At 47.3% G+C, this 27,764-nt stretch overlaps 1 protein-coding gene and 1 long non-coding RNA gene across 7 annotated transcripts in view; both read left to right on the top strand.

Annotated features, from left to right (window-relative positions):
* Window positions 1-27,764, top strand: part of LOC310830330 — a 371,459-nt gene that overhangs the window by 329,974 nt on the left and 13,721 nt on the right. The gene's annotated exons all lie outside the window — the stretch shown is intronic.
* PHOSPHO1 (phosphoethanolamine/phosphocholine phosphatase 1) lies at window positions 1,323-27,424 on the top strand. 6 transcript variants are annotated; one of them, XM_083709881.1, is made up of 4 exons: window positions 2,567-2,921; window positions 23,233-23,369; window positions 23,682-23,777; window positions 25,135-27,424. In XM_083709881.1, exons 3-4 carry the CDS (start codon window positions 23,757-23,759, stop codon window positions 25,894-25,896), a joined length of 783 nt encoding a protein of 260 aa, XP_083566007.1. In that variant the 5' UTR covers window positions 2,567-2,921; window positions 23,233-23,369; window positions 23,682-23,756; the 3' UTR covers window positions 25,897-27,424. The 6 variants fall into 6 exon arrangements, with proteins under 6 accessions (XP_083566004.1, XP_083566008.1, XP_083566005.1 ...); XM_083709878.1 differs by lacking the exons at window positions 2,567-2,921; window positions 23,682-23,777 and adding an exon at window positions 1,323-1,464; XM_083709879.1 differs by lacking the exons at window positions 2,567-2,921; window positions 23,682-23,777 and adding an exon at window positions 1,353-1,464 and having other exon boundaries at window positions 23,238-23,369.

The following is a 27,764-nucleotide window of genomic DNA, read 5'->3' as shown; positions in this document are numbered from 1 at the left end:
TTATTTTTTATAATTTCAATAATTTTAGTTTTAATGTTTAAACATTCATAAGGGTAGGAGTTACTAGGGTCATGGAATATAATTGCCTTCTCTTTAACAGAAGGGAAATCGTACCCCCCCCCCCAAATCTAGAGTGTTAAAATTGGGCAGAGATATGTTGGAAAAATCAGAGAACTTGCTTAGAAAAGGGTGACTTTTAAAATGACCCAGTTAATTAATGCTTGTAATGATAAGTCCCCATCAGATCCCTTTTCAATTTAAGTGGTATGTTTCATTTGCTTGACCAAATCATTTTTCATAAACTGAATTCTGCAGGCTGGCCTGACTTCTGCCAAAACACTGATCTGCATCCAACTTCTGATCTGACTCAGATCAGGCCAATTGAGGTTGATGTACTGAAGTTAGCTGTGCCCATTCATTTCAGTGGGTCTTCTCTCGAGTATGACGAGCATTGCACACAACCCTCTAGCAAACGCTGCCTTTGTCACTTTTGCAGGTCGCCTCTGGCATTTATGAAACAGGTGACGCTGCAAATTTTATGGACTGAGAACGGGGGCGGGGATGATTTGGGGAGGGGAGGGATGTCAACTCAAGAGTGAACTTAGGAATGCAGTTCTCAGGGTTCTCTGGAAGGAGAAGGTGGTTTCTTAAACCAATGTCTGTCTTGTAGTTTTGATATGTCCTCTGATCACAAAAGGAGCATAGCAAATCCATATCAGATTTAGGCCAGTGACCTGAAGAAACCTAGGGAAGTTTTTTACCGTGTGGTTTTTGTACTGTGGTCTGAATAGCAGGAGTTGGGCTGCGGTGGGTGAGTTGGTCACATTGCAGCATAAGGCTTGACTTGATGTTCTTTCTCTGCCTTTTCAGCGTCTTCTAGGGGTGCACAATTACGTAATTCTACTGCATGTACCGCAGTGGTAGAGAGTTTTCATTTTTTAATACTTTCTAGCTGCCTACTGGGCAATATTTTTTTTCCATTTTTGAATACTTTCTAGCTTTGTCTAATGGGACAGGGGCTGTGCATGACACCAGAGCCTTGTTCTGCACCAGTGTGGCGCTTGAGCTTCCAATTCCGCAGGGCTTATGTCTTCACACGCCTTCAAGTGTGCTGTTGTGAGCCTGAGTTCTAGAAACTTGTTTGGAAAGCCGGACGCTGTGGCTTTTTCCTTGTTCGGAGGCAGAATCCCAGCAGTTGTTCTGCGGGGAAAGGTTGTTTTGCATTTCACCTGACCAGATAGGGAGGCGGCGCCCTAATAATGCGGAAGGAGATAATTATCAGAAACATCTTCCTTCGCCCTGGGGGTGATTTCTGCTGGGAATGCGTGGCTTCGCCTTGTGCAGCTACCGCTGAGAATACAGGGCTGGCTCAGGGCAGGTGACGATGACTCGATTAGAGCACTTTTTACACTCTGGTCCTACCCATTGCATGTGGCTTTCACCCTCAGGATGGCACAGGTACAGGTAGGTCGTCTTCTTCTACTTCCCTCTTCCCCCTTTAAAACATGTTTGCCGGCATTTTCCTTTGACAGGGGTTAGGCTCCAAGCGCCACCTCGGCCTCTTGAACCGGTTGTGGCGCTTAAGTTAAAAAGCGTGATTGCAAAAAAGCAAAAAAAAACACATGGGAGGGGCAGCTGCCCCACACTTAAATCAAGCAAATACATAAAAATACTTAGCTAAAAGTAGAGATTGTAGAACGGTTTTGACAGATTTTTCCGAGCACTTGGGGTCAGAAGAAATGAATTTTAAACAACTGTTGTTGAGACATTTCATTCTGAATCTGCTAGACCAGTAGTTCCCAAAGTAGTGCTTGTCTCGGGAGTGTTTGTGTGTGGATTACCTAGGAGGCACTAGGCACCGGGGGGCGGGCGCTGGGGGTCGTGTAAATGACTATCAAGCTTTGAAAAGCTGGCATCAGTGGATCAACTTTTGTGGAATCAATTAAACAAAGCAGTTTTTAATGGATTTTGTATGAATGCTTGCCGTTTCGAGTTTTATTGCGCTAGCATTGGCTTCCTCGGTGGATCATGCAAACTGCCGTTCGGAATGCTTTCTGTGGGCCACAGGGGATGAGTTTATGGAACCAAAGGGGCAGTGGGCTGAGAAAAGTTTGGGGACCACTCAGTGGCGTAGCGTGGGGGGTGCAGGGGGGGCCGGCCGCACCGGGCGCAACATCTGGGGGTTAGGGGGCGCAAATCCACGGGTTAGGGGGCACAAATTACTTGCCTTGCCCTGGGTGCTGACAACCCACGCTACGCCACTGGGACCACTGGATAGAGGATGGTGACAGGTGGGTGTCCTGCCAGCACCCATCTCCTCCCCTTGCCAACATAAATCCTGGCTGCACCCATGCAACGGGGACCAGGGCGCAAACTTTACGGGGATTATCCCCCACCCCCACCCCCTGCTTGGCCGAAGTGTCTCCCCTCGGCTTGCAGGAGGGCGCGCTTGCTCCGGGATGCACTTTCTCCGTTGCGGCGTCTCCTCTTTTGATCTCTGCCCAGGAGCCGCTGCCATTGGCTGCCTCTCTTGTGACGTGCGGGGACTGCGGTTGTCCTATGTAGCAAGCGCCGGGCTTAGTTTCCGTCTCTTTCCAGAGACCCGGGATTCTCTGCTGGGTTGGTGCGGGTGGGGAGGGGGGAGGGAGAAGCAAAAGGAGGAACCCGGGGGCCGCTTTCTCCCCCCAACCCCTCCACCCCAACCCTCCTTTAAAAAAATAAGAGGGGAGGGGTGGAAGGATCAGCTCTCCGCCGGCCCTCGGCGTTCAAAAGGAGGCTGGCCAGGGAGAGAGAAGGGGAAAGCTGTTTTTTTCCCCCATGGAGAGCGATGCAGGGAGCAAAGTTGGAAGTGTGAAGCGAAACTAGGGATCTCCCGCTCCCCCGCTGCCGCTTGACGGCTGGGATCCGGTCCAAGAGCGCACGTGAGTCTGCCGCACTTGGGGTGACGGGGAGAGGAAGAGAGAGCAGAGTTGAGCTGAGATCTGGCCAAGGGCAAAAGGGACACAAGAGAAAGTGGATGGGGCCCGGGATCCTGGGGGTGGGGGGCAGGAGGGTGCTGATGGGGAGGCAGAATCCGAGTAGCGTTGAGTGGCAGAGGAGATCTTGGAAGCAGTAGACTTGGGGCGAGGGGGGCAGCAGTTTTGCAGAAGTTTGGGGATGGGTAGGCTTATAGATGATAAGTGTAGCTGTGAGATGTCATGTGGATAAGTAACTGATGAAGAGTTAATTGGGGGGGCGTTGATCCCAGCTCTTTGATGGGATCAGAGGAAGGAGAGGTTATATATAACCATAGCCATTAAAGATCTGTGGTCCATTTATGTTGTTCTGCCTTATAAAACAGCAGCCCATTGCACTTAGGAAGAATTTCCCCCTCCAGATGCTGATTACTGGAGTGTTAGACGAAAGGAGGGTTGTGGGAAGAGAGGTGGTGATGATCCAGGGAGGTCATTTAAGGATGTAAAGGTGTGCATTGTGCCCAAGGCAAGGGCACAGGTATGCCTAGAAAAGTTGCCTTCCCTTTACACCGTCCTGTTCCAAAAACCACCTGCCACCCATGCACCCACCACTTGTTTTGGTGGGGAGGAAGTGACTTGTCCTTGTAGTAGGTTTTTGATTTACAGTGGTACCTCAGGTTAAGTACTCAATTCGTTCCAGAGGTCTGTTCTTAACCTGAAACTGTTCTTAACCTGAAGCACCACTTTAGCTAATGGGGCCTCCTGCTGCTGCCGCACCGCCAGAGCACGATTTCTGTTCTCATCCTGAAGCAAAGTTCTTAACCTGAGGTACTATTTCTGGGTTAGCGGAGTCTGTAACCTGAAGCATACGTAACCCAAGGTACCACTGTGTTTATTTTTTAATGCTGTTCTTCTTTTGCATTCTGTGAGTACATGAAAGCTGCCGCCTCTTTGATTCCACTGTCCCATTTGGGGTGGGGCGAGCGCATTATGCAGGATCGTGGAGATGGGGAAGGACTAGGCAAGTTGTCTTACCTAATAGGGGCAGCATAGGAGCGAACTCCTAAAATATTTGAGCGGGCTGCCACCACTGCCCCAAGTTGATGGGCATTGCCATTAAAATTGTGTCTGTGCACCACGTCATGTGATTGATGGAGGGGCTTACCTCCCCCCCCCCCCGATATTTTATTCCAGGGCAGGAAGGGTCCCTGCGACTGCCAGCATTAGAATGGGAGGCCAGAAGTTGCTTATCGCCCCAGGACATCGTCTGGAGGCTCATGACACAGCAGCCTTGCCAAAGATCTGGCTTGTCTGTGTTTGGTTGGAAGGCTGCCTGGGGACCCAACCTGGGCATAGGCTGATTTTTCCCCCTATAGGAACAAAGACAGGATGTAACTGCAACAAATACACAGAAGATAGAGTGGTGGTCATAGCACCTTCTGATCTAGGCACTGAGATCTTTGCGGGCTCCAAAGATGCAAAGAGGCTTTGGGGGTTTTACTCCAAGAGAGCCAGGGTAGAAAGTTGTTTGAGGGGTTCCAAGGAGACAACATTGCTGCCAGTGCCAGTTTGAAGTGCCAGTCCGCAGGCTGTACTAGGGCAAGCAGATCCAGGAAGCTTCATACTTAATCCAAGGGACTTGGATGGATCTGGGATTTGAAGGAGTCTTTGAGATACTGAGCGGGAGTTCTGGCTCTCGGAATGCTTTTAAGGAATGCTTTTGATGTGACAGGCAGCTGAGGGTGGATTGTACCCTCAATGGATTGTACTGAGGCATGGATTGTACTGAGTTCAGTGGTTGAACATCTGTAGGCCAAAGTTTCAGCTTCAATCTCCAGGTAGGAGTGACTCGTGTCTGAAATACAGTGGTACTTAATTCATTCTGGAGGTCCATTCATAACCTGAAACTGTTCTTAACCTGAGGTACCACTTTAGCTAATGGGGCCTCCCGCTGCCATGCGATTTCTGTTATCGTCCTGAAGCAAAGTTCTTACCCGAGGTACTATTTCTGGGTTAGCGGAGTCTGTAACCTGAAGCGTCTGTAACCCGAGGTACGACTGTACTGGAGAATCCCTCGCAGTCAGAGCAGGCAAGTCGTGCATTAGATGGACACAATGATCTAACTTGGTACAAGGCTGGGTAAAATGCTCCTGCAAGGCTGATGGCTTGCATGCAGTTTACAATACAACCATACCTTGGTTCTCGAACGGAATCCATTCTGGAAGTCCATTCGACTTCCAAAAACCAAGGTGTGGCTTCCTGCGCTCAACTGGAAGCCGCGTTGGACGTTCGGCTTCCAAAAAAAGTTTGCAAACTTGCTTCCGGGTTTGCGGCGTTCAAGAGCCAAAATGTTCAAGTCACAAGGCATTTGAGAACCAAGGTACGACTGTATGTTACAAGCCTTGCCTGTCTCAGAAATGTGATACACGGGACTATTATTCCCATTCTACAGAGGCAGAACTGAGGCAAAGAGAGGAGTGGCTTGAACCCAATACCTTCCCAGGGCCACGCCGATTCTTTTAGGGCCAGCAGCACTGGAGAGCAATTTTGTCGTGCCCCTGAAATTGTAAATGCAAGGCCTAACCTTAGCAATTCCAGGGGGTAGGGGGACATCTTCAAGGTCATGTTTGTCTCGTGGTAACTGCAAGTAGAAGCAGATTTCCAGCTTGGTCCTTGTGCCATGAGCAGGATTGTGTGTGCTCTGCCTTCTTCCCTCATTATATGGTGAGGGTCCCCTCATGCAAATTATGCAATTGTGTACTCTAGTTTCTTGGACGCGGTGGTGCTGTGGGTGCCGATCAGAAGGTCGGCGGTTCGAATCCCCACGACGGGGTGAGCTCCTGTTGCTTGGTCCCTGCTCCAGCGAACCTAGCAGTTCAAAAGCACGTCAAAGTGCAAGTAGATAAATAGGTACCACTCCGGCGGGAAGGTAAACAGTGTTTCCGTGTGCTGTTCTGGTTCACCAGAAGCAACTTAGTCATGCTGGCCACATGACCTGGAAGCTATACGCCGGCTCCCTCGGCCAATAAAGCAAGATGAGCACTGCATCCCCAGAGTCGTCCGCAACTGGACCTAATGGTCAGGGTTCCCTTTACCTTTTACTCTAGTTTACATTATTCTTTCTTGAGGCAGGATCTAAAGCCGATATGGGGAACCTGTGGCCCTCCAGGTAATGGCCAGGGATGATTAAAGCTGCAGTGTGGCAACATCTGGAGGGCCAGATGTTCCCCAGTCCTAAAGTTATACAAGGCACTGAAACCTAGGCTATTGGAAACCCTGCTCAGCACCCCCCTGCCCTCCTTAAAAAAATCAGCAAGCATTGCCTCTGCATCTTCAGATCCTTCCCATTTTGAAAGCTTAGAAACTTGGGTTCTCAAAAATCAAAGTAACTGCAAGCAGAGTTAAGGAGGCGAGATTATAGGCTGTTGCATCAAAAGAGTTGTACCTCTTGGCAAAAGTCCCTGTCTTATCTTGAGGGCTCTTCCTCATTCCCGAATGCACATGGACACAGCTGCTTTGCTCAAACCCTTCGCTGAAACGTTTATCCGCATGTACGCACCCACGCCACCCTAAAATGCGGTGTGTTCCTCATACCTCTTGCCCCTGCGTACCGATAAACGATTGCACTCCTCTTTCAGGTATCCCGGCTTTGACTTCCCCATTCGTCAGTTGCTCTTAAGCCTCTCGCCCAATTACCTTCCCCATTTTCCTGCCCTTCCCTTCTTCCTCCCCATGCAAAGTTCTCAACACCCACATTCTGAGCCTTCTGTTGCAAGGAGAGAGTAACTCCGAATGTAGGGCATGTTTGGAAATCGTGGTTTAGACGCCTTCAAATATAGCATCCCGGAGATCCTCTCCAAACAAGCATGCTGTTTTATTTGCTGGATGTAGAGCCTTCCAATACAAATAAAAGGTTTCTCCATACAGAGTTTTATTTCATTCCCTATTAATTTTCCTTTTTTGTTTGTCTTTCTTGGCCTTCTCTCTTCCATTCCCCCGCCCCAAACCTCCTGGTCAGGTGTTTTTCCTTTCTGGGGGGACTCCTACAAACCAGATGCCATTAGGCAAGCGATATGTTTATCCTGTCAGTGTGGAAAAGAAGGGATTTTAGAACAGACCAGCTTCTTCAAAGAAAAACAGAGAAGGCTAAATTTAGAATCTACCCAAATGCCTCTCCTCTAAATTAAAGGCATTCCGTTTAAAATAAAGCCTCTCCAAAGCTCAGTGCAGTTCTCCTTAACATGGAGGAATGCCTGAAATTTTTTGTTGGAACTGGATGGACGTGGCAACCCCGGTTGAGGATTGCGGGTGACACGGTGCAGAAATGATTGCCTTTTTTGTCCTACCTCACAGGGTTGTTGAGAACGATAAGTTGGTCAACGATTGTAAGCTGCTTTATACGCAGAGAGGGGCTGTGCAGAAAGAAAAGACATTTAGATCTCGGGCCAGTTTTTGGTGTGTCATCACTCTGGTACCACCAAGGGCAGTTTTCTGACCATTTCTGGCACGAATTGGATGGATACTCCACCGTACACAAGTATTCCCTCCACATAGGAAGCTAGCATGGCAGAGAGGAAGTCTGGGAGTCCTGAAATGCTCGTTTTCTGCACGGAGGGAATGTTTTTATATTGGGGGACAGCCATTCATACAAACCCCCTTGTTCAGGGATGGCATGTCACCGAGTAATAGTTGCTGAGGATAAACATTGTGTCTCGTCTCTGTGCAGGTCATAGAGTTGGAAGGGACCCTGTGGATTATCTGGTCCTATCTGACCTAACTGAGCCATCCTTGTAGTACTTCAACTCTCCTGCTCACATATTTTGGTAGCAGAGCTATCGTCATGCGGCGGGGGGTAGGGGGGTGCGCACATCATGAATGGCTTGAAAGAAAACAGGGAAGACTTATTAAGCTCTGACCAGTTTTTGGAAGAGAGAAGACAATCACTAAGATTGCCAAATTTGCTTTTCGTCTTATTTCGCAGCTGAGCACAGAGGTTCCTGATATAGCCATGATTGATTACTTTATTTCATATATAAAAATATGTATATTCCACGTTTCAGACAAATACTGTTTCCCAAATTCAGGTAGGTAGCTGTGTTGGTCTGACGCAGTCGAAATAAATTAAAAATTGTCCAGTAGCACCTTAGAGACCAACTAAGTTTGTTCTGGGTATCAGCTACCAGAACAAACTTACTTAGTCTCTAAGGTGCTACTGGACAATTTTTTATTTATTTCGACTGTTTCCCGAAGTTTACTTAATATATTGCATTTATATCTTGCCTCTCCTCCAAAGAGCTTGAGGTGGCATGCGTATTTCTCCTCCTTCCCATTTTGTCCTCACAACAACAACAACAACAGCCCTGAGAGGTAGATTTAGGCAGAAAGTAAGTGACTGGCCCCAAAATCAACCCAGTTGAGCTTCATCGCTCTTCCCCAGATCCTGGTCCAGCTCTGTACAACCACTAGGCCACACTGCTCACATCAGTCACAATAATAATAATAAAGTGAGAAGCAGGCTTCTGCCTTGAGATCTACAAACTTAAAAAGATGAGCAATAAAGGGAGGAGGAGAAGTGGAGGCCAAAGGTGGAGGGAGATCAGTCTGACAATGTCAAGAGCAAAGGTGTGAGCTGTAAAACAGACGGTTAGCACCTGGTTGGAGCCAGGCTGCTCTTAAACTCCCTGGACGCTTTGCTTGGGTGGAAGTGACCCAGCAGCCTTGGCTCTTTCTAACCCAGGGGTGGGGAAGCATTGTTTTCTGACCACAGGCTGCATTCCCTGCTGGGCCGCTGGAAAAAATAGGCAGCCCAATAAAAGTACATGTATGTCGCGGCTGGTTTCCACACCCTGGCCGTGCCCTCTTTATCCTCCACCCATGACAGAGTCATCATTATCCTCCTTCGAGGACGCGCACAAGGCAAACAAAAAAGGGCTTGGCTTCGGGAGCAGGGCTGGTGAGGGGTGAGACCTTGGGAGAGTTCTGAGGGCCACACAGAAGCCTGGGGGGAGCCCCACATTTGGCCTGGGGTTCCCCACCTCTGCTCTGATTGGCAAAGGCCAGCACCTGCTTCCCTCTACCGGCTCTGCAGTCCCTAAGGACAGGGATGGAGATGTTGTTGAGCTGCCAACCCTTGACCATGCTGGCTGGGGCTGATGGGAACTGGAGGGCAGACCCTCCAAGCGTCCCTGTTTTCCAGGGACAGTCCTGGATTTACAGGAGCCGTCCCGATAATATTCTGAATATATATTCTGTAAGCCACCCAGAGTAGCTGGGGAAACCTAGCCAGATGGGCAGGGTATAAATAATAAAATTGTATTGTTGTTGTTGTTGACTTGACCCCGGAATGTCCCGCTTTTCCTTAGGACGTCCCTGTTTACATTGCGGAATTGCTGGAGGGTATGGTAGAACGTTAAGTCCTTATTTTCATTGGAGGGTATGGAGTTAAGCAACACACACACACCCCCGAGCCAAGGTGATAAGTGACTATAGAACCTTTAGAAGACATCTGAAGGCAGCCCTGCATGGGGGAGTTTTTAAATGTTTTATTATGTTTGTATATATGTTGGAAGCCGACCAGAGTGGCTGAGGCAACCCAGTCAGATGGGTGGGCTAATAAATAAGGAATAAAAAGGTAAAGGACCCCTGACAGTTAAGTCCAGTCGCAATCGTTTCTGGGGTTGCGGCGCTCATCTCGCTTTACAGGCCGAGGGAGCCGACGTTTGTCCGCAGACAGTTTTTCCAGGTCACGTGGCCAGCATGACTAAGCCGCTTCTGGCAAAACCAGAGCAGCACACGGAAACGCCGTTTACCTTCCCGCCAGAGTGGTACCTATTTATCTACTTGCACTTTGATGTGCTTTCGAACTGCTAGGTTGGCAGGAGCAGGGACCGAGCAACGGGAGCTCACCCCTTCACGGGGATTCGAACCACCGACCTTCTGATCAGCAAGCCCTAGGCTCAGTGGTTTAGACCACAGTGCCACCCGCGTCCCTAAATAAGGAATAGGGCACCCCTATTTTCATCAGATTAATGTTGAAGGGTATGAGTTGGGGGCAGGGGCAGAGGTTCCCCATTGCTGCCCCAGGCTAGCTGAGAATTGGAACAGAATATTTGTCCTGGCTCGTGTTTAGATATCCCCCCTTTCCTTTCCTTTCCTTTCCTTTCCTTCCCTTCCCATGCCCAGGGAATCGTTGATTCATTCTCTGGAAAACTCTGTTGTGATCTCTTATCTCCCTTCCCCCAGCCCCAGTGCTGCTGCTGCTGGATGTGCCAAATATTAGCATGACTCAGCTGTGCTCCAGAGAACAGTTCTCCGATGTTTAGGCTGCGCTTGGAGTTTCTCAGCAGGGAGGTTAAGCAGGGACGCAAACATTGTATTCCTCTCCAGCCTTTCGCCAGCTACAGAGGTAGGGCGGCCGCAAATGCCTCTTTGGAGAGGAAGGTATTTTGAAATGTTCTGAGTGCTTTTGGCGGCATTGCCCAAGGAGAGGCACACTTGTGTTATTTGCACACCGAATGGCCCTTTCCTTCTGCAAATCAATAAGACCTCGGTGCAGAGGCGTGTGGAGGAATCCCAAAGAAGGAAGGCTGCTTTAGGGAAGAGGCTGTCCCTGAGGTGCCTTTGCCCTGGCTGGAAAGTTAAGATTTCACCCTTGCAAGTCCAAAAGAAGACGGAGCAATTGCAGCTTTGGATCAAGGTCATGGGAGACCTATGTTCAAGTGCCGCCTCCACCGTAGCCTTTGCTCTAATACCGTGGGAGCATCACACACCCTCTGCCCAAACGTCCTGCATCTGCAGAGTTGGGAGGGTGTTTGATTTTACTTCCCTTTTGGGTGTGTTGGCAGGGAACGTAGTGTGCCATACACTTGGCCTACTTTTGTTGCAATCCTCACTACACCGGGTGGTGAACCGGTGTAGATCAGGGCGGTACAACCTCTTAAACCAAGTGAGCCGCAAGAATGCTTTGACGCAGAACCCCGGGGCCACACAGCGTAATGACCCAGAATGCAACCTCTGTGCAAATGGGGAGTTGCCTGTATTTGGTTTGTAATGTGTTGTAAACCGCTGTGAGGTGTTTTTCTTCAAAATACAAAGCGGAAAATAAATTAAATTAAATAAATAAATAAATAAATAATAATCTGATCCCAAAAAAGGCACCTAGACATTCCGTTGCAGTGACCGTAACTTAGGCTTAAGATGCCACTTCACAATTAGCCAAATACAGTGGTACCTCAGGTTACGTATGCTTCAGGTTACAGACTCCGCTAACCCAGCAATAGTACCTCGGGTTAAGAACTTTGCTTCAGAATGAGAACAGAAACTGCGCAGCGGGGGCGCAGCGGCAGGCCCCATTAGCTAAAGTGGTGCTTCAGGTTAAGAACAGTTTCAGGTTAAGAACAGACCTCCGGAATGAATTAAGTACTTAACCCAAGGTACCACTGTATGAGTTTCCAACCCTGGTTGCATTGTGAAATGAGGCCTTTCACAAATGCCCGGTGCACATCCATAAAATGAAATGCGTGCAAGTTAGAAATGAAATATTGGGCAGTGGCATGAAATTAGAAGCTGTCTCAAATCTGCATCCCCAGAAATCTGCAAACCAAACAGAGAGGCCCCTGCTCTCTAATCATTTGCAGGACGAGGATTCCTGTAGTTGCTGGGCTCCTTTATCTCTTTACTTTGACCAACCAGATTCAGACTTGCTGGAATAGGCAAAGGGAGCAAGCTGACCTGCCTTAGCAAGGATGCGGCGTGACTGGTCCTCTTTTGTCGTATGACTAGCCTTGCGGGTGCAGGAATGGGAAAAGGTCGCAGCAGGCAGAGCGTCAGAGTGGTGGTGCAGCTTTGATGGTGCTGGGTTTGCCTGTGAGAAGCTGTGTCCCACCCTCGCCTTCATTTTTTATTTTTTATTTTTGAATAATTTTTTATTAAATTTTCCACCGTAATAACACAAACCACAAAGCAAAATGATACACAAAAACAGAAAAGGGAAAAAAAGAAGAAAAGGAAAAAAGGAAAGGGGGGAAAGGAGGGGAACAATAAACAAATAGACAATAATAACAAACTTAATTCTTCACAAATCCAACTTTTTAAACATCTTAATTGACTTCCTCAAATCCCTCCCTTCTGAGTCTCCTTGTAATTTAAAAGTAACAGCTTTCCAATATCATTATTAAACTAAAACAATTTCCAATTATAATCATCTTATTCACTTTTCTTAAAATTCTGAATCCCATTTATTTATTTAATTTAATTAATATAACTTAATTTGTCCTAGGCCTATTTGTTTCTTTCAAGTAATTTCTAATTTTTTATATTACAATATTTGTTCAAATAGTCCTTGAATTTCCTCCAGTCCTCTTGAAACTCCTCTTCTTTCTGGTCGCGGATTCCCAACCCTCGCCTGCAGTGGAACTAAAATGTTCAGGTATCTGAGGGGAAGCCCCGTTTTTGTTTTACTTCTCAGTCACCTGCTTCTCTTCCCCCATGCCTCCCCTTTATTCTATTAGTCAGGGAGAGGATTGTATTTCCTGGGCAGTGGTGGTTTCTGAGATTTCCCCTGCGCTTGTCTCATTCATTGGAGGCTTGTGGTTGTGTGCCCTTTCAGCCTTTTGGAGAGGGATGGGGTAGGTGCTTCTTTAATGACAAGGTGGATCGTAGGTAAAGGTAAAGGGACCCCTGACCATTAGGTCCAGTCATGACCGACTCTGGGGCTGTGGTGCTCATCTTGCTTTATTGGCCAAGGGAGCTGGCGTACATTTTCCGGGTCATGTGGCCAGCATGACTAAGCCGCTTCTGGTGAACCAGAGCAGCACACGGAAACGCCGTTTACCTTCCCACCAGAGCGGTACCTATTTATCTACTTACACTTTTGACATGCGGATCGTACCGTGACTTAAATTTAATGGCTTTAATTTCCCAGGCACAGTAGCTTGCGGGATCTACAGTGGTACCTTCGGTTACAGACGCTTCAGGTTACAGACTCCGCTAACCCAGAAACATTACCTCAGGTTAAGAACTTTGCTTCAGAATGAGAACAGAAATTGCGCAGCAACGGCGTGGCAGCAGCGGGAGGCCCCATTAGCTAAAGTGATACCTCAGGTTAAGAACAGTTTCAGGTTAAGAAAGGACCTCTGGAACTAATTAAGTTCTTAACCCGAGGTACCACTGTACTTTGGGTGTGACTAGAACCCAGAGATCCACCCACTTGCAAAAGGTGTACACTTTTAGAATGAAAGAATAGTGCTTCTGAGCATCTGCTGAACACAGGGATTTGTTTTGAGTGTGGCAACTGACCTGAGTTTACCCAAATCTGTTCCTAGAAACCGTCAGCTGCCTCCGCTCCCACGCCCCCATTACGATCATTTGATGGAGGGGGGAAGAGTAATGTTATCATAGCTATGGCTGAACAACAGGGAGTCAGAAATCCCCATCAATCAACTGCAAACTGCGCAGAAATCTGCTAGTAGATCCTGCTTGTCCTACTCATTCCTCCACAGAAGTGCCCCAGTGCAGTCCATGAGGAATGTTATAGAACAGGCTTCCTCAACCTCAACCCTCTAGATGTTTTTGGCCTACAACTCCCATGATCGCTAGCTACCTAGACCAGTGGTCAGGGATGATGGGAATTGTAGTCTCAGGACATCTGGAGGGCCGAGGTTGAGGAAGCCTATTATAGAATCATAGAATTGTAGAGACCTGAGGATCATCGAGTCCAACTCTGTGCAATGCAGGAATATGCAGCTCTTCCATATGGGAATCGGACCTGCAGCCTTGGTGTTACCAGCACCACGCTTTAACCAACAGGGCTTTGGGTCGGGTTGGATAATCTTGCAATGTTATGCTCAAATGCACCCCTTTAAATTTTTATTTCATACAGTGGTACCTCGGGTTAAGTACTTAATTCGTTCCGGAAGTCCGTTCTTAACCTGAAACTGTTCTTAATCTGAAGCACCACTTTAGCTAATGAGGCCTCCTGCTGCTGCTGCGCCGCCGGAGCCCGATTTCTGTTCTTATCCTGAAGCAAAGTTCTTAACCTGAAGCACTATTTCTGGGTTAGCAGAGTCTGTAACCTGAAGCATATGTAACCCAAGGTACCACTGTATAAGCAAATGACTGCTATTCAGAAGCACGGCACTTGGAGGTAGGCGAGAACAGCATTAACACTGGTCCACCTTCCCTTACTGCAGGGGTGCCCAAACTTTTTTCAAAGAGGGCCAGATTTGATTAAGTGAGGGCCGACTAAAGTTGTTGGGTTTTTTTTCAATTTTGCCCCAGGACATATACTGTCATCTAGCTCAGTAAAGGTATCCCTGACCGTTAGGTCCAGTCGCCGACGACTCTGGGGTTGCACGCTCATCTTGCTCTATAGGCTGAGGGAGCAGGCATTTGTCCGCAGACAGCTTGCAGGTCATGTGACCAGCATGACAAAGCCGCTTTTGGCGAATCAGAGCAGCACACGGAAACGCCGTTTACCTTCCCGCTAGAGCGGTACCTATTTATCTACTTGCACTGGTGTGCTTTCAAACTGCTAGGTTGGCATGAGCTGGGACCAAGCAACAGGAGCTCACCCCGTCACAGGGATTCAAACCGCTAACCTTCTGATCAGCAAGCCCAAGAGGCTCAGTGGTTTAGACCACAGCGCCACCCGCATCCCTTTTAGGATTGAAGTTTACCCCAAAGTTCTTGAGCTTTTTTAAGGATTGAAGTGGTTGAGCATTTTAACAATTTTACCCCAGGACATATACTGCCACGGATTGGGTCCCCAAAATGTACTTTTGGGCATACCTGCCTTACTGGCATCCTATGGGGCTGTGCAATATGGGCACCCACACCCAAAGATGTCCCGCATCGGGCCATTTGCTAGTTCTCTGAATTCTGCCTTCTGTTGCAGCAAGGTATAAATGGATCTGCACACAGACGGCTGCCTGCCTGTGGCATAGCCCAGTCCCAAGAATCTGACCAGCTTAGGTTGTCCCCCAAAATAAATTTTAAAAACAAAACACAAATCATGAACCATCGAGAGGTGCCACGTCTCGCTGTGCTTAATTGGTAGCATGTGGCACTGCTGACTCGGCACATCCCACATGTTCCGCACCGCGCTTGCCAAGCCGGGGGCAGCCTAGGACAGGGAACATCCTGTGAAAAGGAAAGTGCTCTCCGGCCCAGTGCAGTGCTAGGACTTTGCCATCTGCTGGAGCAAAGATTCACAGTCTGTGTGTCCCTGCAGTGGGATTTAAGCTAGCGATTTTTTAGAGACTTCTGTGTGTTTGGGGTTTTGAACCGTAGCTTTGAGGGATGTGGCAGAAAAGCAGGGGACTGGGGACAAATGGATCCCATTCATTCATTCATTCATTCATTCATTCATTCATTCATTCATAGAATTCAGCCCTCCTCACTTCAAACAGGCATTGCTTCTTAGACTGTGCGGGAGCATAAGTTTACATTGCAGTGACCAGCAAAGCCTTTAACCTCTCCGGACTACTTGTTGCAAGTCTTTACCTGAAGGAGCGTCTCCTCCCCCATCGTTCAGCCAGGACACCGAGGTCCAGCTCTGAGGACCTCAGTGTCCCTCAGACATGTCCCATTAAACTTTAATTAGTTTAATGTAAATGCCCAGTGCGCTTCCATCGTCACAAGTCCCACTACAGCAGAGTATTTCGCACAGCAGTTGAAGAAGGGCAGGAGAGGCAGTATCTTTTCAAAGAGGAGTCTTGGAGCATGCGGTTTGTAACTCAAAGATAAGGTTTATTTACAAAACAAAAAACAACCCTGGCGAAGAACCACACATCTCAGCAAACACGCCCAAAAAGGGGGAGAAAAGGGAAGAACAAACACACAGGAGACTATTTATACAAACTCATGTTCCTGGAAGCCTAATGACCTCCAGCTGCTCAGTGATTAGAGCGTTTCTGCTACCCTTTAACCCTTTGATAGCAACACCCCCTCTCGCTCGTAACACTGAGCTGCACCAACCTTAATTCAAATTTAAACCTGAACAGAAACATTTATGAGATTGCGGACCCAAAGCTTTCGTAAAACCGTCTGCGAGATTTTCTTGGCTTGGACAATACTTTAGTTCAATTAAACCTTGTTTTACACTTTGGCATACATTTTGATAACGGATATCCAAGTGTTTTGTGTGTGCCTTGAATTGACCTGATTTAGCTAGTTTAATACAAGGTTGATTGTCTTCCCACACTCTGATAGGTAGGGAACATTCTCCAAACAATTCTTGTACCAGTTGCTTATAAAATTCCAGTTCTCTACATATATCTGATAATGCATTAAACTCAGATTCAGTTGAACTTAAAGCTATAAGTGATTGCTTTCTTGATCTCCAACCAATTAGTGCATTTCCAAATTTTATCGCCATTCCTGACACTGATTTTCTATCTGGTCCAGCATCTGCCCAACTACTGTCGGCCCAACATTCAAGTTGTGTGCTGCCCTCTGCTGATAGTTTTAAGCGAAACCTTTTGGTAGTTTGGAGATACCTTAAAACTCTTTTTACTCCTTGCCAAGCATGCATTGATGGTTTTTCAGCTTGTCTACACAGCATGTTGACAGCATATGTTATATCGGGCCGAGTCCACTGTGCAATGTGGAGTAGACTGCCTATCGCTGACTGGTAAACCCCGGGATTACTGAACTCTGTCTGTTGCTCGGCTTGAGCATCCTTTATGTAACTTAATTCCATTGGGGTTTTAACACCAGCACAGTTGTCCATTTTAAACCTTTCCAGCAACTGCTGGATCTTAGCTTCTTGGCTGAGCCAATAGTTCCCATTTTCATCTTGCTGAATTTTAACTCCTAGATAAACAGATACATTGCCTAGTGATTTTATCTGAAACCTTTCTCCAAGCTTTGTGGCGAATTGTTGTGCAAGTTTATCATCCTTTCCACTGTATAATAAATCGTCAACAAATATCAAAACTGCTTCTTGTTCACGTCCCGAGCCTTTTAGATAAAGACACGCATCTGCTGCGCTCTTTCTGAACCCCATGCTCTCTAGAGCATCGTTTAAGCAGGAATTCCAATTACGGGTGGACTGTTTCAACCCATAAATGGATTTGTGTAGGCGCCAGACCTGGTTTGGCTTATCTCCTTCAAAACCCGGTGGTGGTGTCATATAGACTTCCTCCTGTAAGTCTGCATTTAAATAAGCCACATTGACATCAAAATGAAACAGCTTATTTCCCTTCTTAGCTGAAGAGGCTAAAAGCATTCTTAGTGACTCTGATCTTGAAGCAGGGGCATAGATTTGAGAATAGTGAACACCTTTGCGCTGCGAAAACCCTTTTGCAACTAGTCGGGCTTTATATTGCAACTCCTCAGTAGTTGTGGGCTTTAAACGATATACCCATCGACAACCTACAGCTTGTTGCCCTTTCGGAAGCTCTGTACTTGTAAACACACCGAGAGACTTCATTGAAGCCATCTCTTTTTCCATTGCTTCCTGCCACTTAACGGCTTCTGAGCTTGGAAGCTGTTGTACCTCCATATAGCTATCTGGCTCACACTGTGCCATATTTATGTATACACTTGTCACCTTAAACCGCTCTGGTGGCTTGCCCTTTGTGGCACGATTTGACCTGCGCAATTGTTCCTCTTGTGCCCCCTCTGACCGTTGGCTGTCAGAATCTGTCTCAGACTTTATACCTGGATGTGCCTCTAGGGATAAAGACCTCCGTTTAGATACCTCCCTTGGGCTTGGTGTTGCAGGTGACCTGCTTCGCTTTTGCTGTCTGCTAGGCCTACTGACTGGCGATGTTGGAACACTCCTAGATTCTGGCTTTTCTACCTTAGGAGAAGAACCTTGTGCCTGGTCAGAATCTGCATCTGAACCATGTGCACCATCCCCTTCTGGCTCACTACTCTCTGGACTTTCATTCTCAGCATGAATGCCTAAATCATCTCTCAAAATGTCAGGGTTAGCATGTAAGTGAGTCCATCCGGATTGCTCACAAAATTCAGCGCTCCTACTGAGGACTACTCTTGTAGTATCCCCATTTGGGTTCACGAACCTCCAAGATTTGGCGTGTGGTTCGTACCCACAAAAGATGAGTTTCCTAGCCCTTGGACCTCCCTTTTTCCTTAACGCTTTTGGGATAAGTACATAGGCTGGACACCCAAACACCCGAAAGTAATTAATTTTGGGCTTCTTCCCATATAAAGCAAAATAAGGGGTAGTGCCAATCACCGAATTATATACTCGGTTCAAAATATGAGTAGCCACCTGCCAGGCTTCCGCCCAGTAACTTTGAGGGAGTTTAGCATCATACAACATAGAGTTTGCCAACTCTTGCAGAACCCTGTTTTTACGTTCGGCCACGCCTCCTTCTTGGGGGGAATAAGGTGTAGACAGACGATGCTTAATTCCCTTTTTCTTAAAGAAATTCTGCAACACAGACCCGGTAAATTCTGACCCTCTGTCTGTCTGAAAAGCAAGTACTCTAGTACCGAATTCAAGTTCTACTGCATGAACCCAATTTTTAACTGTTTCTGCAGTATCTGCTTTTGTTTTGAGAGGAAAAAACCATGTAACCTTTGTTTTGTCATCCGAGAGACACAGTGCATACCTCGAACCTCCCATGCTAGCAACAGGCATTGGGCCACATAGGTCCATATGCACAAGTTGGAATACTTTGTCAGATTTCCTATCTGAACTGGGATAGCTGCATCTATGAACCTTCGCCCTTTTGCATGCAGTACAATCCAAATACTTAGTACATTTATTCATTTTGCACCCTTCTGATAATTCAGGTTGCCTTTTAACATACTGAAAATTAATATGTCCCAGACGGCGGTGCCATAAATGGACACAAGAATTATGGGTAGGCGTGTTCACACAACCAGCATGAACCTGTTCAACTTCATCTGGACTTGTCTCAAAATAATATAACCCATCTCTGCATTCCACCTGCAAAAGAGATACGTTATTCTTTGAAATAGTGCAAACCCCATTTTCAAACACAGTTTTAAACCCATTTCTATCAAGCTCTGACACAGACAAAATACACCCCTTCAATCCCTTTAGCACGTAGGCATCAATTTCTGTTTGCAAACATTTCAAGAACACTGTGCCTACGGTCTCTAAGGAACGTTTAGTTGAATCTGCCATTGTCACAACTTTAAGGGTTTGCAAATGTCTGCAATTCTGCAAACGGACACTAGATGGCGCCACCAGGTGGTGAGATGCACCACTGTCGATCAACCAGCATAGATTGCTGCCTTGGCCACGCCCTTGCATCAACGCCATTGCTGAAGCCATGTGCTGTGTGCTGTGGGAGTAGCCATGACCTCCTCCTCTTCTTCGACGTCCCCTGGAACTCCTTGTCTGGTAACTAGGGGTAACGGCCTTGGTGCTGTCTTGACCAGGTTCACGTGGACAATTCCTAATTAGATGGGAAGGGGAACCACAGTGAAGACAGTGTCTAGCTGCAAAAGCATTTACTGTGTGCTCAAACTCAGCATCAACACTCTTAGGCACAGCATAACTCCCCTTTAAAGACAAACCTCTTTCTCTTTGCCTCTTATCCTGTTCATCTGCAAGCCGAGATGAAATGTATTCAAGGGTTAATTCAGTTGAAGGCATAGCTTCCAAAGTTAGAGCTAGAGTCTCATAGCTTTTATCAAGAGAAGACAACAATATGTATGACTGCTGCTCCATAGAGAAAGGAATGCCCAGCTGTCTTAGTTGATTAAAGGCAGACACCATTTTGGCAATATGTTCTTTTACACACGCTCCCGGTTGGAGACGTAAATCAAACAAACATCTTGTAGCATGGATCTTGGCCCCCGCAGTGTTTCTGGAATTTAGCCGCTGCAGAACCGTCCAGACCTCATGCGTGTTCTTTAACTCAGAAACGTAAGGCATTTGCTCTGGTCCCACTGCCAAAACTAGTAGACCTTGGGCTTTCCTGTCACGTTTCTGTGAAGCTGCTGCTGTTGCTTTGTCTTCTGCAGACGCGTCTGCAGGTGCCTGTAAAGGCGGTGCTTCAGTACAACTCCACAACTCTTTTGCTTGCAACCAAACCCTCACTCTAGCCTTCCAATCTTGCCAATTTTTCCCATTGAGTCGCGTAAACGGGACAGAAAAACTTTCCTGGGACTCTGCCATCCTCCCTGGGGCTTAGGAACGATACTCACACACCTGTAGACCGTCTCCCAGCTGCTGAGGTGGCTCCTTGAAGAATAAGACGTCTTCCAGCGAGTACAAACTGCGCAGTGCCTGTTTAAAACTTTTCTAGGCACATTGCAGGACTCAAGCTGCTTTGAAAGCTTTCGTTGTCGGCAACCGCTTCTGACTTCGCTCCAGTCCTTGCATAAATCACTCTGAACTGCACTCCTTAGCTCCTTCTTGACGTACAAACACCCATAACCTGTCCCATTAAACTTTAATTAGTTTAATGTAAATGCCCAGTGCGCTTCCATCGTCACAAGTCCCACTACAGCAGAGTATTTCGCACAGCAGTTGAAGAAGGGCAGGAGAGGCAGTATCTTTTCAAAGAGGAGTCTTGGAGCATGCGGTTTGTAACTCAAAGATAAGGTTTATTTACAAAACAAAAAACAACCCTGGCGAAGAACCACACATCTCAGCAAACACGCCCAAAAAGGGGGAGAAAAGGGAAGAACAAACACACAGGAGACTATTTATACAAACTCATGTTCCTGGAAGCCTAATGACCTCCAGCTGCTCAGTGATTAGAGCGTTTCTGCTACCCTTTAACCCTTTGATAGCAACAAGACACCGAGAATTGAGGTTACAGGGTACCAGGCAGAGGGCCTTCTCAGTAGTGGCGCCCTCCCTGTGGAACGCACTCCCATCAGATGTCAAGGAAATAAACAACTATGACTTTTAGAAGACATCTGAAGGCAGCCCTCTTTAGAGAAGTTTTTAATGTTTGATGTTTCATCATGTTTTTAATATTCTTTTGTGAGCCACCCAAAATATTATTACTATTTATTTATTTCAGATGAGAGCAGAGTCAGTTTCAGGTCTGCTCCAGACTACAGATTGGGCACAATATATCTGTTAATCTGCTTGATGAGTTAATAGCATATGAATTTGAGGATTAAAAAAATAATCATCCACTTCAGTTTTTCTTGCACAAATCTGGCGTCCTCAGTATTGTTTATTAAATTAGCATTCTGCCCTTTCCAAGGAGCCCCCAAAGCATCTGTGATTTTAAAAAAATACAGTGAAGAGAAAACACGACCTATTGTAAAAAGTGAAACACCTAAAAACTTTCAAACATTTAAAGCGGTTTAAAATGTAACCGAATCCCATTTCTGCATAGGCCCACCGGAAAAGGCCATTTTTCAGCAGGCGTCTAATAGAGCCTGGTATCAAGTGGCAGGGAGTTCCGAAGAGCAAGGGCTGCCATCTGTGTACCAGGGAAACCAGCCCTGCCACTTTGTAGCAGAATTTGGCTGTGGGCAGCACTGATTGGCTGGTCCATGTGACATCACGAACCCACTCACCATCCCAGAGCAATTTTATGACACTTAAAATTTACTTTCCTTGTTTGTTTTCTTTTAAAAAAAGAATGTTTAAATGAATAAATGGTCGTGTAGGGCTTTTTTAAAAAAAGAACACAATGAAAACAGGCAGGCAGCTTTGCAGGGGACAGACTGACAATAACCAGCATTAAAACTGTTGTTCTGTACATCTGCCTCCCTGCTATTTTTATAAGTATGCTTGAGTGCTCTCAGTGGATCAAACCGCCGGTTACATTCCACGAGTTATCAAGCATTTTCTTAGAATTTCGCTCTTTTACCTTTTCTGGCCACATGGTGGCAGCGGAGCGAAAGAAGATGACGCTTTTCTCTTCTGCCAATTGTGCCCATCTCTTAAGAAAGAGTTCATGGCTGAAACAAACCAGCAGCCCATGCAGGTTTATATAGAATCTCAGCTGCTCGATGTGATTGTGAGGCAATATATTATGTGAGGCTACAATGGGATGGGAGGCTGCTCTGGAGGGTAGGACTCGAACCCAATGCCTTCAATGTGCAAGAAAGGAGATTCTGATTTCCGACTGAACCTCGGGAAGAACTTCCTGACGGTAAGAGCTGCTCGGCAGCGGAGGTTTCTTAAGCAGAGGTTGGATGGCCATCTGTCATGGATGATTTAGCTGGGATTCCTGAATTGCAGGGGTTGGACTAGATGACCACTGGTGGTCCCTTCCAACTCGACAATTCTATGATTCTAGGCCTTATTCCATGTCCTCCCTGAGTGCCATTGCCTAGCCGGGATGTATCCTATGATGATACCGTGATTGACGGGTGTAGAGAGGTGTGAATGACTATTATTTTGAATATGAATATTGTTGATTTGTATTGCCAAAGCCAGTACAGTGGTACCTCGGGTTACAGACGCTTCAGGTTACAGACTCCACTAACCCAGAAATAGTACCTCCGGTTAAGAACCTTACCTCAGGATGAGAACAGAAATTGCGTGGCAGCAGCGGGAGGCCCCATTAGCTAAAGTGGTACCTCAGGCTAAGAACAGTTTCAGGTTAAGAATGGACGTCCAGAACGAATTAAGTTCTTAACCTGAGGTACCACTGTAAGAGGGTTGGGTGGGTGTAGAAACCCGTCTGGCTTCTGCATGTTTTTAATGTATCCTAGTACAGACAGCTAGCAACTTCATCGATTGCTTCACCCCGTATCCCAAAGGTAGCCCACCCCCAACGGAAGTGCGGTCCTGGGACTGCAAAATAAAAATAAAACATGCCCTTGCAGTAGTCTCTGCTGGCTACCAGGAACCAGTATGGAGTGGGAAGTGTTTTGCATTGTGGGAGAAAGAGTTGAGTGTGGGCCACTACTTCCTTACCTTGAAAGAAGTCACTTCCTCTCTTCTAAAATGGCTTTGCCAGGCTTTTCTAAAGAGATCCACAGAAGGCAGACTTTCTCCAGGATCTGTCAGTGATGGAGAAGCCAGACCTTCTCTGCATCCTGAGCTCCCATGCGCTTCAATTTGCACCAGATTTATGGCACGTACATGCCGTAGATTGAAGGCACATGACTCCCCTACCAAGAATCCTGGGAACCGCAGTTTGTTAAAGGTGCTGTATCTGGGGGGAAACTACAGTTCCCAGAATTATTCCAAGGAAGCCATGTGTGATGTGCATGGAGCCTTATTGATTGATTGGACTGAAACAGAGATGTCGAAAGCAAGGCTGTCTTTTAAAGAAATAACTGGAGCTTATTCGCGAGAAATAACGGGACAGGCATGGGCCCTCGCAAAAATGGCAGTGTGTGGTTTCTCTGGCAGCAAAGAGACCTTTCTGTGGAGAGAAAGGAGAGAGAGGCAGAGAGAGAGATAACCCCGGTTGATGCAGCGTGTTGGCTACTAAGGAACTGAAGATGAGAAGGTGCTTCGAAAGTGTCGGGCTGCAATGCTTTCTTAAGGTGAGCACGAATCTCCGGAAATGGGCTGTTCCTGCTGCAGGGAATCAGGATCTCAAAAGCCTGGATGTTGCCATTGCACGGAGGGCCACAAGCCAACCTGTGCCTCCGTCACTGGAAGGCAGGGCGAAGCGGGCTCCTTTCTTCAAGGTTGGCCCTGGTAGCAGCAGGGCCTCTGGAGGTGTGTGTATGTTTGTGTGTGTGGAGGGGGGGTAGCTTGGACTTCAGCGGCGAAAACGCCTTGGTCCGACTCTGGCTGAAGATGCCTCTGTCTGTTAGCTTAACCACTTTGCCTCTACCGCCCGCAACCTCTAGGCCACGCCTCCGTCTCTTCATTGGCTGGCATTCCTCATTTCTGATTGGCGGGCAGGATCTATATAAGGTAGTGCGATGGCAGAGCAAAGCGCGCAGGTAAGTCGATGAGGTAGGAGAAGCGAAACGAGGCTGGAGAGATGGTGTGGGAGGGGGGCAGTCAGTCAGGTGGGGCTCAGAGGCTTCACCACCTTGACACCAGAAAAGATTTGCTCTGTGGGGTTTCAAAGCTCTGTGGGGACTAAAAACCTACCATCATCATTTATTTAGAATTTATGAATTCTAAAAACTCAGTGAAAATCCAGATGGTGATAACTCCTGCTGAATTCTAGGAAATCCAGTATCGAGCTGACTTACACAGATCCTCACCCAACACGAAGATCCCCACAAAATTAAAGCCATCTTTCCACCCGCCTCAAGTGTATTCATTCTCCAGTTTCCCAGCCTCACATCAGTTGTCCTTTTGGGGCACTGGCATGCAGGTTTCAAGGGCAAGTAATCGTCTTGCTCGCTAAGGAGCACGGCCTGGATTAAGATGGACGCAAACCTCTGATCCCCTTTACTTGCAGGCTAAGCCTCTTAACGGTCAGAGTTGAAGATAACATGAGGGAAAAGATTATGGCTGGGAAGATATGCTCCAAGAGGCAACCGGGCTGTAGCTGACTCGGCAGGCCTGTGGGCTCCGTGTTCTTCCCCACTCAAATTTTTAGGCTTTTTCCATACCGGAGTTTCCATTGGGAAATGAAAGGCGAGCTGGTAGTCAGAGACATTGAATGTATAAGGCAGGGGGTCAATTTTAAAAACCCTGCCCATGGCTAGGGTTGCCGCTGGGTACTTAAGACTCAGTGGAACCAGTGTTCGAAATTAGCTAGGAGCCAGGCACATTTTGCACCAGGATAGCATCTGACATCTCCACCCTCTGGGGATCATTGGTTCCAGACTGTTTTCACACACTTAATACCCCATCCCATAGAATGCGATCAGTTATATCGCACAATCAGAATGAATTTCAGGAACCAAAATGCTTTTTCTGTGCAGCCTGAGCAAGAGCAGTCGCCATTAAGGAAAATAGGTCAATCTATGTTTTAGACTGCTTGTAAGTTCTCCAAGTTCTTAACCTAGCTCGAGGTTGTCATCTGAATTAGCCAGAGGTTTAACTGAGAATTAGTCACAGTCAGCCCATCCTTTGAAAAATAAAGACTTTAGAGCCATATTGCCCCAAAATGGCAACCGGACTTTCTGTTTTGGCGACTGCAACCTTGGTTTAAGGAGCCATTTGGCACCTAGATTACATATCTGAGTTTCTAACATTGAGTGGAACACACCCCCTCAGGTGGTGGATTCTCCTTTCATGGAGGTGCTTTGAACGTACTTCTGTGTCCGTTTGCAGTAACGAATGAAAGCCACACCCAAACAGGACTCCGCTTAATGGATCTCGCCTCTGTTCTTGCTGCAGGATAGGGCTATGGCCGTAACGCAGGGCCAGAAATACCTCCTCATCTTCGACTTCGACGAGACCATCGTGAACGAAAACAGCGACGAGTCCATCCTCCAGGCCGCTCCGGGGAAGCAGCTCCCGGAGTCGATCCGCAGCACGTACCGTGAGGGTTTCTACAACGAGTACATGCAGCGGGTCCTGCAGTACATGTGCGACCAGGGGGTCAAGATGGCCGACTTCAAAGCGGCCTACGAAAGGATCCCGCTCTCCCCCGGCATGCCCGACCTCTTCCAGCTCCTCTCCAAGCAGCAGGAGCACTTCGAGATCATCCTCATCTCCGACGCCAACATGTTTGGCATCGAGTGCGCCTTGAAGGCGGCCGGGGCCTACCCCCTCTTTCGTAAGATCTTCAGCAACCCCTCGAGCTTTGACAAGAGAGGCTACTTCACCTTGGGGCCTTACCACTCGCACAACTGCAAGCGTTGCCCGGCCAACATGTGTAAGCACAAGATCCTGACAGAGTACCTGGCAGAGAGGGCGCAGGAAGGGGCCAGGTTCGACCGCGTCTTCTACGTCGGGGACGGAGCCAATGACTTCTGCCCTTCCACCGCGCTGAAGTCGAGCGACGTCGCCTTCCCTAGGAAAGGCTACCCCATGCACCAGCTCATCCAGGAGACTGGGAAAAGCCAGCCTGGGACTTACCAGGCCACGGTCGTCCCCTGGGACTCTGCCGTAGAGATTTCTCGTCACCTTCAAGAAGTTCTCAAGAAGAAATGTTGAGGGCGGGGGAGACCTTTGGCGGGAGGAAACAGCTGCTCTCGTTTGGAAAGATCTAAACGATTATAGCATCACGGCTCTCTCACGCTTGGCTTAAGGCTCTCTCTCTCTCTCTGGGCTTTCTCCACCTCAAAATCTCTTGTCTCTGGGTCTCCCCTTCCTTCAGCCTAGAGATAAGGGCTCACTATGCAGTTAGGAAATCCATTGGAGGAAGGGTGGGTGGATGACAGGACACTTTAAATATTTCTGATTGCCTTTTTGGAAAGCAAAAGCGAAAGACTTTTGCATTTGCTAAACCCACGCATCTCGTTTCGCTCGGGCTGGTTCTCAGTAGCGCTCTTAGCCCATGGGGAAATTCTGTCGCTACCAAAGCATTTTGACTGCTCACGGGTGTTGAATATAGCTCTTCTCCCCTTCCCTTAACAAACACCCTTTTAAAAAAAATTACATTTCCAGATCCTACTCCATCTAACAGGATGTCAGAATCGTCTTTAATTGTTTATCTAAATTGGGGGGCTGGGGCTGTGGTCCAACAACAACCGAAGGACTATAGCTCCATCCCCACTCTTTGGCTGAGCACATCGGGAACAAAAAGGGAAAGCACTTTTGCTGCGGCAGCCTATGAATGATGTTTTCTACTCCCCCCTTCCTTCCCTGGCAAGACAACCTCTTCAAGGAGTACAGTATTCCTGCTGCTCAGAAAAGGCTGGTGTCTAAAATGAAGGGGGAACGAACAGGATCGGAAGGCCTGTAGGTTGCAATGAATAGCAAAACAAGCAAAGAGTCCAGAACTGAATGGGTTGGAAGAAGAAGCCAGTCAGGGACGGTGTGCACTTGAGTTACAGAGTGGGCGAATGAGAACAAGCAAAGATATATTTGAGGCGCCATTTTTCTCTAAGGGTGCATCATCCCGGTAAAGCACCCAAGTTGTGCACCCGTTGCACGTTTTGGCTCTTGCTGGCCTGGGTTTCACTTTTGGGCATTTTCCCATTCCTGCACAGCTCTTTTCCTTACAGATTCAGGCTGGGTTTTTCTATTCCCCATATGCTGAATTTGTCAGTTTGCAGCAGCCACGTCCTCCCAAATGAATGGCGGATTGGGGACAGGGTTGCGGAGTAGAAACAGATTGTTTGGCAAGGTGGGAAATCCACGTGGAGTTGGTCTTGTGCATCATTTTAAAGAAAAAGGTGGCCCTTTCTGCTACATCTATATGATGTTTTTTGTACCCACTTACCCACTAATGCGCCGGCTCCCTCAGCCAATAAAGCGAGATGAGTGCCGCAACCCCAGAGTCGGCCACGACTGGACCTAATGGTCAGGGGTCCCTTTACTTTTTTTACCCACTAATGACTTTCCCCAAAGAACCCTGGGCATGGTAATTTGATAAGGGTGTTGAGCATTCTCTCTTCGATATCCATGGATGCCTTTGCAGAACTGCAGTCCCCTAGGAACATGAGCATTTATGCAGAGTGGGGGAATGTTCCTCCCACAGATGAACCATAATCTCCCATTCTCTAGCCTTCATTTTTTTTTTTAAAAGAGCATTTAGCATTTGTAGAACCTGAGATACGGGGCAAAAATGTACAGCTACTATTCTTACTTTTTTTGGTGAGAACCGAGCCTGCTTCTTCTACCCCTGGAAAAATTGCTTGAGAACCCCATGCCTGGGAAGAAATCACATCCATTCAATCAATAGCTACAAAGACTTTAGCAATGGGGGAAACAGGTACTGGACAAAGTTTGCGAAAAGGGACCGTGCAAAACATTTAATCCGAACAAAGCCTGTATCTTTCTAAGTGAGATACATGCCGCTGCCGCAGAAATCGCAAGAGTTTGCTTAATGTAAACAATAAGTGATGATCCATGAGATT

The sequence above is a fragment of the Podarcis gaigeae genome, assembly GCF_964106915.1.
Source record: "Podarcis gaigeae genome assembly, chromosome: 13".
In the NCBI taxonomy this organism is placed as follows: Eukaryota; Metazoa; Chordata; class Lepidosauria; order Squamata; family Lacertidae; genus Podarcis; species Podarcis gaigeae.
Note: the sequence above shows the minus strand (reverse complement) of the source record. Positions and strands in the feature narration are given on the sequence as shown.

Bases quoted from the DNA above. Each gene is read 5' to 3' on its own strand.
- PHOSPHO1 (XM_083709878.1), top strand. From the start codon at position 23,325: ATGAGAAGGTGCTTCGAAAGTGTCGGGCTGCAATGCTTTCTTAAG. The intron at 23,370-25,134 runs GTGAGCACGAAT...TTCTTGCTGCAG, and splicing joins GGCTGCAATGCTTTCTTAAG to GATAGGGCTATGGCCGTAAC.